Raw genomic sequence first — 13,065 nt, 5'->3', positions numbered from 1 at the left:
AGAGGAAAAATTAAAAAATAATAATCCTGCTTTTACTGAGACTTGATTTACCCACGTGGAAAGTAACCAAGCTGCAGGCTGCACCGGCAGCCCCGTAACCGCCAGGGCCACAGGAATCTGCTCATGTTCCCTGGAATTTGGACATTTTTTGTTGCACCCATTTCGGCTTGCTTTCCAGATTGTCACTCAAGTGCGGGGCACGCCCCCTCCGGGAGCCTATTTAAAGAGGAGCTGGTGTGCAACTTTCTCCAAAGAGAGAGGAGAAACTCCGAAGGAGGAGCGAGTCGGTCGGCAGCCTGAATCCCCTCCCTGCCCTTTACTCGGGATGTCTGGCAACTTGAGGACAGTGACCTGGACCCTGTCCCTCCTCCTCCTCCTCCTCGCACCTGGCTGGGTATGTATCGCACGGCAGCAGCTCCGTTTGCTGCCTGGGCATTGCAGCTTCTTTGCTTTGATGCATGCGAATGCTTTAGGCTGAATATCTCTTCCCAGCTGCCACCTGCCTGCGAGGGTTTCTGCGAGGAGGCTGGCTGTTAGCAGAGCGATGCACATGCACTGCGTAACTAAGCCACGCTCGGAGCTGCGCCGTGCGTAACGCCTGTCATCTACGGATCTCAAAGCTCTTGGCAAATGTGAATGGATTTCGTTTCACTCCATTCTTGTGAGCTAGAAGCCAGCCCTGGTTTATAAGGGGGAAGAAGAGAACAGAGAGAGGTGAAGTCACTGAGTTTATGTCACTGCAAGGAATAAAAGTCTCATATCCCAGTTCCTTCCCTTCACCATCGTTCCCTAGCTGCCACTGAATCCACTCATGTGTTCCCAAAACCAGTGATCCCAAGGGGGAAATTAGACTGCAGCCTCTCCAGAGCAGGATTTGTGCCTGGTTCTGTGTTAATACAAGTGCTTGACAGAGCAGCTGATTCTGCTTAGGACTTTTGTGTGCTATCAGTGCCAGAATAGCAGGAGCATTGCTGCAGTCATTAATGTATCTACATTGCAGTAAGTGCCTTTTGGATTGGTGAAGAAATCAGGTTCATGGAGCCACTGTGCCTTGCATGGCTTATTGTGCTGATAGATGCAATAAACTTCAGGTTGATAAGGTCTGTTTGGTTGCTCCTGGCAGTACTCGACACGTGCCAGCCCCTTTCCTGCAGAAAAGGTGTCCTGTGCACCTAACTACTACGGTCTAGGGGTAACTTCTGCAGTTTGGGGTGGTCTTCTTGTTTCTTGCACTGACCCAGCTTTGGCAGCATCATATTGGTCATATAAATGATAGCAGTGAATCCCACCGCTGTGACACTTAATTATTACCCTGAGATGATGCCAACTGCCTTTGAAACGGGACTTTTGACTTTCTTTGAGCTCTGAGAGTGATGTTTAGTGGATTGAGCAAGGAAACAAGAGCTGTTACTCCTGAATCTGCCTCCCGTGTTGTTCAGAGGTGAGAATAGAACCAGGATTGCTGGGAGTTATGTCTAGCTCTGCCAGGCTCAGCCTGGGCAAGTCTCCATGTCTCCGCTCTCTGTCTGTGAAATGGGGGTAGTGGTTCTTCTCTCTCTGTGCTGCAGCAACCTTGGGAAGGTGCTTGAGAGCTTGTGATGGGGGGAGAGCAGGTATTATCCATGATAACAGTGTTTGGAATACGTGAATAGGTGTGTTTTGACTGCTTTATCTACTGCCAGTCTTGGAGCGTGAAAGACAACCAGTTATGTGTTTATTATATTACTTCTACCTTGCAGCATTAACCCCTGGCTCCCAAAGCACTTTGCAAACAGCTAACTCAGCCTCAAAACACTCCTTTCCCAGCCCTTTGAATACAGTCACGAGCCCAAATGCATTTTAAAAACCCTCTTTAGTTTGACGCTCTTAGCTGGTTCCCTGGGCTCGTGTGGACATTGACTGATCAGGAATGAGAAGTCCTGACAATGCCACAGAGCTGCCGCAGTGGTCTGAGCTCGTGTCCCCCGACTCGTGCCTTCCTGAGGGTGTAGAGGGAAGAGGTTTTATGTGAATATGAAGCAGGAGGAACATTCTGACTTTTCCTATCCTCCCAGGTGACTGAGTTCGGTGCTGGCAGTTGGGAGGAAGCTTGTTCTGGCTTGTCAGCTGAGCAGATGGGACCTGGGAGTCAGTGGTGGAGAACGTGTACGGAGCACAGGCAAGGGACTCCTCTAGTCAAACTGTTCGCACTCCTGCCGTGGCTTGGCCATCGCGCAGAGGTCCTGGGAGTGGCAGATTTACACATGGTGTTTGTGATCGATGTGAGAGCTGCCAGCAAAGCCAGGAGCAGGGAGAGCTGATATTCCAGACTTTAGCACTTTCTTAAATCTATAGCCTTGATCTCTAATACTGGTTCTGTTCTGCTGCTCTTGAAGTTCACTGAAACGCACTGCTAACCTCAACAGAAACAGGGTCAAAGCTATAGTGAACTTGAAGTTAGAATCCTGCTCAATGATGGGAAAAGCGTAGTTTTGGGGACATACCCTTCTGCAGAGGGGAAGAAAATTAAATGTTCTCCAAGTCAAACCCCTCTGCATGCAGGTCGGTGGCACGGTACGTGGAAATGCTGGTCTTTGTGTTACGTATGGGTGTGTAGCAAAGCCCTGAATGCAGGTCCTTGTGGTTCTTTGGGACAGTTTGGGCAGTTTCCGCTGAAACAACCCCTAGACGCAGTCCTTGAAAATAATGCCGGGTGGAGGCTGCTCCATGCAAATCCAATGTAATCTATTATTTAGCCTATCTGAAATTGCTGTGAAAGCAAATTAAGTAATGGAGAACTCTAGGAAGTTGGTTCAACGTTGACTTTCTACCAGCTGTCCCCAATTCAAGAAGTTCCCCCGCCAGCCAGTTATTCAGTGCTCACTGTTGAGTGTACATGAGCCAAAAAAGATTTCAGCTCATTCTCTCCTCTCCTGGGCCCGTGAGAGGAGCAGGAGTTATAAATAGCACGAGCTGACTTTGCTCAGTAATAAAACAAGCAAACAGGAGCCCCAACGCACCCTGGGGCCAGGTGGACTGGGTGATGAAAAGAGGCATGTCTGAGCTGACTGACAGGAGAATCTCAAAGTACTGAAAAGAGCCCTGCAAATATGGATGAATTGGGTCTTTTAAGCCGTGCTTGTGCTCACAGCTGGGGGAAATGAGGCACGGCAGAGGCAGGGGTGCAGAGTCACCCGGCAGGTCTCTGATGTGTCAGAGATCTGAATCCAGATGTTCTTGTGCTGAAAAGCAGCTGTAACACAATGAGAAAGCGAAGCCGATTGTAAACAGAAGGTAAAACCAGGTGGTCCAGTTTCTTTGGGTGAGCTGTTAAAGGAGATAAACAACACTAACAATAACTAATGAAGGCAAGAAAGAAAACTCCATTGGGGTTAATTCTGTTGCATTCTCTGTTATCCTGAAAGAAGTTGTTTTGGTTTGTTTTTCAGTAGGAGAGCTATTTTGAGAGCGTTTCTTTATGTGGCCTGTGGCTGACACTGCGTTGGAAAATGCTTGTTGTCATTATTTTTTTTTTTTAAGTGCATGGATTGCATCTTAATATAGGTCCTGTGCTAGGAATGCTTTGCCTCTTTTATGATCTCATGTACCCCCCACCCACTCATCCAGGGTTGAATAACACGTCCTTTTTGGCAGCTACAGCGGTTGCATACGTGAAAAACAGTAGGAAAGCATTTCTGTATTTTTAGTGTCTTTTAATGCACTTCAGCAGTCGGGAGGGGATCCCTGTGACATGCCAGCTCCCAGCGAGTGGCTCTAAGGCTGCCGTCTGCGCACAGCTGGGCTACAGGCAGGAGAGGCTTGTTTCCAAAATACTTTGCGCTAGGAGTTTTCAAGGATTCCTGCCGAGCAGGGTGAGACTCTGGGAGGACTTGTGAGTTAAGATTTAGACTGATCCCTGTCCTATGCCATACTGTGCTGATTGTTACAGAAATACAAAGCCGTTGGCATCTTCTGACCCCATGTGAGCTAAAGTCAGAGCAGCGGTTTTGAGCAACAGTCAAAACAGCTGGAAAAGTTTTACTACTGTTATTGGTGACAAACACAATATCCAAGGAAGCTGTTTCACAAGCGAGGGCTGGATGGGATATAACAAGTGCAAACAGAGCTGTAGCAAGATATTTTTTTGGCCTCTGTTCCAGGTGTTCCCCCCTCCCGCCTGCCCCCAGGCTCTTTCCAGCTGCTGCAGCCCCTCTCCCTGGGTGGCGGTGGCCGGGTCTGGCAGCGGAGCTGTGAGGGCTCTGTCCTGTCGGGTGCTTTTCTCTTCCCCCCAGCTCACAGCAAGACAGGACCCCAAAGCGTTTTGCTGGCGTCACCTACATGCGAGCGTTGTACCAGCCCCTGGGGTGGGAGCTGACCCGTGTCCGGCTGCGCGCAGCGCCTGAGCACTGCAAACTGGAGCGGTGCTCCCGCAGCCCTCTCAACTACCCGGGGAATTTTAGTGGGCAGAAGCTGAACACAAAAACCCGGCTAGCGTTGGCACACTGATGTTTCTGAGGAGGTGTAAGAGGGTCTTTCCGGACATCACAGTTGTGGTTTTACAACCTTGCCCAAATCTGGGCACATCCAGAGCTGAGGCTGGTATATTCGCTCCACGCTGCCGCAGACTGAGTTATTGGAGTGGTTGAAGCATCCTTGGGTTTCTGGGGAGAAGGTAACCCTTTTTCGGACATAGCCTGATCTCTGTTTAGCACCTGAAGTGGCATAAAAGCCACGGGTGGGTTTCAAGAGGTGGTCAGCCCTTCTCAAACCCTACCAAGTGGAGCAGCTGTAGATTCACGAGGTCCCGAGGAAGGTTGATTACGCTGTGTTCCCTGGAAAGGGGAGAGGAGAGGGCACATCTCTGGGAATAATGAAGAAAATATGAGATCCAGGGGAAGAAAACAGGACTCGGCAGCCTTTGGGTCAGTTTTCAGCGCTGGCTGAGTTTGGGCGAGTCCTTTCGCTGTGCGCCTTGCCTCTTCCATCGTCAGAGGGGGTCTAATGACGCTGCTGCAGAGCGCTTTGATGTTCGCTGCCGAGCAGCGCTGTGTAACTGCTGGGAATTGCTTAATGTTAATGATTACTATTATATTGCTTCCAGGGAAGCGGGGGGCTGAGCTGCGCATGGGGCTCCAAGCTACTCCTCGTGCTGTTTGTTTTGGCCCTGCTTCCCAGAGGCATCTTTTTTTTTTTCTCCCCTTGAGCTCCAGATGAGTGAGGGATGAGAAAAAGATCAGTCTTGCGAGTCCTCCGGGAGCTGCACACACATCCTCTGCAGCAGGGCTCTCCGGCGGAGGGCGAAGTCGGTCTTCGCTCCTCTTGATGGGGTGTCTGTGCTTCAAGCAGAACGGTGTTTTTCATTTCTCTGCCTGGCTGGCTTGCAGGAGACTCATTCTCTCCATGGCTTGTCTGCCCTCCAGGTAGAACCGCAGGCCTGCACGTATCCATGCCAGTGTCCCTCCCAGCCTCTGCAGTGCCCCGCTGGCACCAGCCATGTGTTGGATGCCTGTGGTTGCTGCAAGGTGTGTGCCAGGCAGCTTGGCGAGCTCTGTTCCCTGCAGAAACCCTGTGATCATCACAAGGGACTCTACTGCGACTTCTCCAAAATCCACAGAGGCAGCGGGATCTGCTTAGGTGAGAGCTGTATGTTCCTTTATTGTGCGGTTTTCTCGTGCCCCCTCAGCCCTCTGCCTGCAGACCTCCCAGGAAACCCACGGCATCGTCAGAATTTCCCGCAGCGCTTGGAGCTTCATCCAGCATCATGCCACGAGATCTGTGCCAGCCCTGCGAGCCAACAGATCCACTGATACCGACACACACACAACCTACTTCCTCCTGCAATGCAGGATGTTTCCAAAGGCGCGAGCGGGGTTTTGGGACTCTCCTTTGTTTCCGTGACGTTTTTAGGAGATGTCCTCTAGCCCTGTAGCACCTGTGGGTAAATATCAGCAATCTGGACTTTTACCGGAAAGTACAGTTGCTTGGAAAATCTCACCCAAAATCTCACTGCCTTGCACTGGAGATTGGCATTTTGCACTCGACTGCTTACGCGCAAGAGGCATACTGTGTTTCTGGCTTGAGCGCGTGGGTGGAAGGAGCTGAACAACTCATTTGCAAAACAGTGTATTTGTAGAACATGAGAATTACTGAGCCAGGTAAATACATATGCAGACCTGTTTTCTCTCCTGGTGCCTCTTTTCAGCCAGAAAAGAAAAATCTTTTTGATTTTTTGGGTTTTTTTTAGGAGCTATTTTTAAAGCATGTAAAAATTATTTGGGGGGGGAAGTTATTTCCTCGGTCTCCTGTTCTTTGTTTAAAAACAAGACTCCTCTCCCCCTGTGTTTGCCAAGAGACGACCATTTTTTAAATTCAAGCTTTTCAAAATAGCCAGGAAGACACGAGGGCTGGAAAGCTGATGTTAAGGCTTTGGGAAGCGTTCAGTCACTGCACGTGGCATCTCTGGAAATGCTCCGGCGGCTGTACCATTCGCACCGCCCCGAGACAGAGGCGTTTGGGGTACAGCTGGGATGACGTACAATTTTTTTTTTTACTCTAAGAGAATGCATTTCACTTGTAGAAGGTGTTTCCTCCTTTCTTTTGAGAGGTTTTTATAAGTTATTTGTTTAATTTTCTTCCCCCAGCTACTGTGATCTTTCGAAGCCACGCAAGCTTCCTAGTACTTTCTGTAGGCGCGGATACACCTAAGAGCTGATGGTTGAAGCTTAATAAGGTAAACGTAGGCGTAACAACATCCAGCGGGTCTAAGCGTAGCCTGCCTAATTAAGACTGGAAATGAGGTGTATGTTTGTAGAGTAAAGGTAGCTAAATCACTGGAACAATTAATTCAGGAGTGTGGAGGAGTCTCCATCTCAAAGACTTCACATGAAGACTGGACATCTTTCTAGTAAGTGTGCTTCGTATTCACAAAGATTTTGGAGTGAGAGTCCCAGATCCCCACTGTGTAGAAAATCAGACCACAACTGTCCTTCCTGCCTTTAAATGAGAAATTAAGATTTTCATGGCAAAAATCCCTGATGAGCATAGATCAGGATATCCTAGACTGAGGATTTGGGACATAATGTCCTTGGGTGATATTTTTGTGATGTCCACACCAATCTCTTGGAAAATGGGGGATTTTGGAGGCCGTGAAGGAAGGTGGGGTGATGAATCGAGAGGAGGCTGAGGGGAGCCCTCATCACTCTCTACAACCGCCTGAAAGGGGGTTGTGGTGAGGTGGGGGTTGGTCTCTTCTCCCAAGTAACCAGCGACAGGACGAGAGGAAACGGCCTCAAGTTGCACCAGGGGAGGTTCAGATTGGAGAGTAGGAAAAATTTCTGTACTGAGAGAGTGGTCAAGCACCGGCACAGGCTGCCCAGGGAGGTGGTGGAGTCACCGTCACTGGGGGTGTTCAAAAAACCTGTAGACGTGGCACTTCAGGGCATGGTTTAGGGGGCTTGGGGGTGTTGGGTTGATGGTTGGACTTGATGATCTTAAAGGTCTTTTCCAACCTTAATGATTCTGTGATTCTGTGAAGGATCAGTGTTTGTGAATAGAGAAGAGAGGGCGTACGCATATCCAAACAAGACAGATGTGATGGGAGCAGAAAGGAGCAGAGAGGTGTTAAGTGTCATGAGAACAACTTCTGGGTTGGGAAACAGCCCAAAGGCCGTATCAGAAGAGACAGGAAGAGAACCGTCAAAGTGAAAATTACCGTATATTTATTTAATGTTGTCACAGTATGTAGCACTTCATGTATTGCAGAGGATTTCATCCCTTCCTGCAGAGACCTTGGAGTACCAGGAAGGTAGAGACGATCCCATAGTAAGTAGGAGAGCCCAAGGGTGGTAGGGTGGCCTGGGGGGGTGCAGGGAGCTGGCAGAGCTGCTGCGACTGGAACGGCTCACTTGAGCTCTGCCATATTCCCTGCAGAAAAGGGCAAAAGTCTCCTTGGCTGGGCTTGGTGCTTGGAGGCGGGAGGTGGCAGCGGTGCCAAGCGGATCTGGTAAATAAAGAGCCCTCTCAGTCCGCTGGCGCAATCCATTTCAGTGCTTTAATTGGATCGGGTCAACGGGAAAGTGAGGTCATTGTAGGCTAATGAAGGGCATGACAAAACGATTGAGTTTTGAAAACATAATAAAACCCCTGAGCAGGCTGCCATTCCTTGGGTGGGGAGGAGTGCTGCTGAGGGAACAGCACGATCAGTTCATCGGGGAGGGAGAGGGCTTGGGCTAAAAAACAGTGAAAGAGAATTTAAAAATAAGCATGAATGGTTGTGTAGAGGGAAAGTGGATGGCTTCCACTTTGATGGAAAAAGTGAGGATTTTGAAACTTCTAAGTAGGAGCACAGGAGTATTTTTATACCCATGGCATTGAAAAGAGTTGCAGGTTGAGATCCAGCTCTGGTCAGAAACAAGGCATTAGCAGCCCAGAAGGATTTGTGTCCCCTCAAGGACTAGGTGGGATGGAAAGAGGATCTTGCTCCTTGTTTGGTTCAAACGTTTTCTGTCTGAGACAATGTTCCACGGGCGAGCGGGACTAAGGGGAAAATAGATCAGGTTTCCTGGTAAGCCTCCGCAAGCAGCCAAGAATCCTTCATTTTGGTAGCTTCCCAAGAGAGGTTTGTGTGGATTTTTTTGTTTTTTAAGGGTCAGGATTGCAGAAAGCAGCAGCTGACAAGAAATGTCCAAAAGCAGGATTTCTATCCTGTGAACAACTCTGAGATTTCAACATTTCATTTCAGGATGAAAGAAAAAAAAAAATTAAAAAAGAATCTCAAAAATTTCCATGAGTTATTGAGAATAGCTGTTTGGCTGTGTGAGAACTTTCCACTTCCCATTATATCAAAATGTTTCATCTTGATCCTTATAGTATCTAAAATAACTATCCAAGCAAAATGCTTCCCCCTATGGAAACTGTCCAACAAGTATTTCGGTTGAGCTATAGTAAGAGCATAAAGGAAATCTTTGATATCAAATTGAAATGCTTCAGTTGTTTCTTATTGAAAACATTCCCGACATTGATCTGTGCCTGAAAAACTCTTAATCAAATAAGAGGGTTTTTTTTTTGGAAAACTTCCGTTGGAAAAGTTTTGGCTAATAGAGATGTAAGAACTTGTGAGCATTGCTTTCCCTCACCGGCTGAATATTGCTCCTATGCGTCAGAGACCGTTGCGTTTCCTTTTTTGCTCATTTAGGTTTTATCGGGAAGGAGTGAAAGACTTGTAGGAGGGCTGGGGATGAGAGATCTGCACATCAGAACGGACAGGGAGAAACAGAGTTGTGGCTGGAAACAAGGAAGAAATCAATGTATCACAGAGGAGCCGAAAAAGGTCATAAACCCATAAATCCAAAGTGTTATTTTCCTTTCGTAGGTACCTTTAGACATGTGGGGAACCAACGGCTTTTAGGAGAATGTTGCCTTTTGGTCTGGTAGGAGGAACGAGGAGCAAAGCCGCTGGCTCACGTGTGATGTCAGGAACGCATCTTGCACAACACCACCGGCTGGGACACTCTGCGAGCCGGCCAGGAAGACCTCGGGCTGGAGAACCGGCTGTTTACAAGCTGGAGGGCTGTAAAGACAAAGTCCCACATAGTAGCTCATCCGAGTGGAGAAGAGATTTTTCTAGAGAACTTCGGGAGGTCTGGCACAGCTGGAGCCAGCTTCCACAAATCAGTCAGGAATAGCCTTGGGTCCAGGGAGCCAAATATTAAATGTGCCAACTTCCGCTGCGTCCAGCACTGGGGTGGCAGAGCAGGGGAGAGGCTGCACCTTGTCCCTCATCAGGAGCCCCGTGGCCCCCGAGGCAGAGGCCGTGCTGCCAGCCCCCCACCATCTGCTCAGCTTCTCCTCCTCCTCTTCCCCCTTCCCACAGCTCACGAGGGTGCAACCTGTGATCTGCTGGGCAAGATCTACCACAACGGGGAGAGCTTCCAGCCCACCTGCAAGCTGCAGTGCATCTGCATGGACGGGGCCATCGGCTGCATCCCCCTCTGCTCCGACGACCTGCGGCTGCCGTCGCCCGAGTGCCCCAACCCCCGGCGGGTGAAGTTTCGCAATAAATGCTGCGAAGAGTGGATCTGCGAGGAGGGCAGTGAGGAAAACCGCTTCAAAACGGCCATGGCGGGTGAGTGGTGAGCAGAGGTGACAGGGCCGGCACCTCTTTGCTGGGGGTCAGGGGTGGATCCAAACTGCCTTTGGACCGGAGCCCTAAGTCACGTCGGGGTTGGAACTGGTGGTGGCTGCTCGCTTTGTGCACCGTCGTGCGGGTACCGAGTGTTGAACTCCAGACCCGTTGAGACCTTCGTGATGCTGCGGGGAGGCTCATGCACCCTCTGATATCGCAGCAGAACTGGCCGGAGCTGGGCTGAGGTAGGAAACGGCCCTGTGCTCGCCTGTGTCCTCCTTCTGCTGAGAGGCTGAAGTGCTCACGGGATGGATCAGACCTTTGCTACTGTTCCTGAAGAGTTAGACCAAGTTGGGAACAGCCCTGGAGCTGCTACACCTTGTCCCAAGCCCTGAACCTTGTCTCGTGTCTCTTCCTCGTGGCTCAGTTTTCAGGGACGATCCAGCACACAAGCCAGAGCTGAATAACCTGCAGGAGAACTGCTTGGTGCAGACCACCGAGTGGAGCGCTTGCTCCAAGAGCTGCGGCATGGGCATCTCTGCCCGAGTAACCAACGACAACCCCCAGTGCCGCCTGGAGAAGGAGACCCGGCTCTGCATGGTCCGGCCCTGCGACTTCCCCATGGAGAAAACCAAGGTACTGGGCTTGGGGAGAGGGAACGCAACACCGTGAACTCCAGGGACAACTTGTCAGTCATGAGCCCGTCTCACAGGGTTTGCTCTGTGCTTCCACTTGTTCTGTGTCCTGCTACCCCGTGGCGGAGGTAGAGCGCAGGACTGCGTGGACCTGGACCTTTCGTCTGATTGTCCTGTCCCTGTTAACCCATCTGCTCTCTCTCTAGAAGGGGAAGAAGTGCGTGCGGACCCCGAAGCCACGCCAGAGCCTCCACTTTGAGTTTTCGGGCTGCACCAGCACCCGTTCCTACCGGCCCAAGTTCTGTGGCAGCTGCACGGACGGCCGCTGCTGCACCCCGTATGTCACCAGCACCGTGGAGGTGGAGTTCCGCTGCCCCGAGGGGGACTTCTTCCAGCGGAAGATGATGTTCATCAAGATGTGCTCCTGCCACTACGACTGCCCCCGAGACAACGACATCTTCCTGGCCACCTATCACAGGAGGATGATTGGAGACCACGTCAAGACAGAGAGGCAGTAGCCCTCTCTGTGCCAGATCCGCAGGCCAAGGTGTCAAGAGGGCTCTGCAGCGCTTTGGTGGCTGTGTCCCAGGACGATGCAGCCTCTTCCCCCTCTGTGAGGGGCTGTGCTCTTCAGAACAGCACTGTTGGCCACCAGTGGGCCCAGCGGCCTTCCTAACAAGCCGAGGTGCAAGGGGGATCAGCCCCATCTGCCCCAGGCTCCTGACCTTCACCCGTGGACAGTGAAGGAACCAGAAACAGGCTTGAGCTTCAAACTTGATCCATGTTCCCACTGACCAGATGGGAGAGTGGATCCAAGCCGCGTGGCTCCAGCCTGTCTCAAGCCGAGAGCACAGCGGCTACGGATTCCCCGCGCAGCCGGGCCTTTTTTTTTCCCCAAACCCGAGAGCACGGCGGCTACGATTCCCCGTGGCCGCTGGCCTGCCAAAACTGCATGGCAAACCCAGCGCATGAGATGGGGGAAGCCCAGGAGGCCTGAACTAAAGCCGAGCTCTGCAGCCTGCTTTCCAGCAGTGGGGCTCTGCTGTGTATTCATGCAAACCTCCTTGGTGAGGAACGTGGTCCACACCCCGTCCTGGGCTCCTGCTGAGCTTTTCAATTATTTTTGGCTAGTTGGATCCAACAAGTTGGCAAAAGCTCTCCCCCGTCCCTGTGCCCACCTTTCACCCTCTCACGTGCTTTCCCGTCGGCAGCTTTGCTCCCGATCAGTTTGCTCCTGGAGAGGCCGGATCATCTGCTGGGTGACCCGTTCTCTCAAGGCTGGGCTGTCTTTTTTATTTTTCCTCGTTAAATTCCTTTCAGCCTTGTGTGCCAGTGAGGGTGACAGCAAAGACAAGGAAACAGCGAGTTGTGTAGTGTCCCTGCAGGAGACGGAGCGTGGCTCAGGGCCTCCTGCAGAAGGTCTGAGCCCAGGAAGGGGCTTCATTATAGAAGAAAGGATGCAGCCAGGCGGTAGCCTTGCCCCCGGTGCTGGCAGGACAGTGTTCCCTGGGGACTTTCAGGCCCGAGATGCTCTCCCAGCGTGAAATGGGGGTGAGCTCGGCTGCCAGGCTGAAACGTGTCCCCTGCGGGTGCTGCTCGTGGCAGTTTAGTGCCGTCATGAGCATGTCCTGCCATCCCTTTCGGTCGTCTCTTCAGAAATGGCTCCGGGGTGGGAGAGGGGCTGGAACTCCCACCGGCTCACACATCCACTCTGGGGCTGCAGCTGCGTTGCAGCTCCAGAGTCTTTGCTGATGGGTCACAAGCTGGAGGAACGCAGTTCAGCTCGGGTCTCCGGCAGCGGCAAGAAAAACACCCAGAACTGTAAATGGGGCAGATCTGGAGTGACCGAGGCGGCGGCACAGAAAGCTGCGTGGTGCTGGAGTCCCCGGCGGTGGGATCCCTTCTTGCTGCAGGCCGGTGCAGAGTCTCTCTGCTGGTAAGGAGGCGCCGGTCACCAGCCCGCAGCTCCGGGAGAGCCCACCAGTGCTGGAGCGGTCGATCCCCTAAGCCCCCAGCCCGGCTGGCACAGCCGGCAGAGACGCGGCGCCGTGCACCTCGGCAGCGCCGTGGTATCGCTGCATTTAGTCTCTGCTGATTTTTAGCAGAAATATCCAGGTAAAGGACCCGATCTCATTCCTTAAATCTTCCCTGCCTTTCACCGCTGGAAATCACGCTGAATTCCCGTCCCGGCCGGGCGGGAGCAGGGGCCACGCTGCAGCACCGAGGCTTTACCCCACCACGCGTCCCACCCCAAAGCAGAACCTGATGCCGGAGGATAATCCCAGCCATCAATAAACGCCGCCCTGCAGCCCGTAACTCCGCGGAAAT

At 51.6% G+C, this 13,065-nt stretch overlaps 1 protein-coding gene across 1 annotated transcript; it reads left to right on the top strand.

The window, feature by feature from the left end:
* The first annotated feature begins 325 nt into the window (after positions 1-325).
* On the top strand, positions 326-11,255 carry LOC104622404 (connective tissue growth factor-like). The gene is made up of 5 exons (XM_010289169.1): positions 326-394; positions 5,400-5,613; positions 9,851-10,102; positions 10,530-10,738; positions 10,944-11,255. Exons 1-5 carry the CDS (start codon positions 326-328, stop codon positions 11,253-11,255), a joined length of 1,056 nt encoding a protein of 351 aa, XP_010287471.1.
* The last annotated feature ends 1,810 nt before the right edge of the window (positions 11,256-13,065 follow it).

Source organism: Phaethon lepturus, unplaced genomic scaffold (genome assembly GCF_000687285.1).
Source record: "Phaethon lepturus isolate BGI_N335 unplaced genomic scaffold, ASM68728v1 scaffold27686, whole genome shotgun sequence".
NCBI lineage: Eukaryota > Metazoa > Chordata > Aves > Phaethontiformes > Phaethontidae > Phaethon > Phaethon lepturus.
Note: the sequence above shows the minus strand (reverse complement) of the source record. Positions and strands in the feature narration are given on the sequence as shown.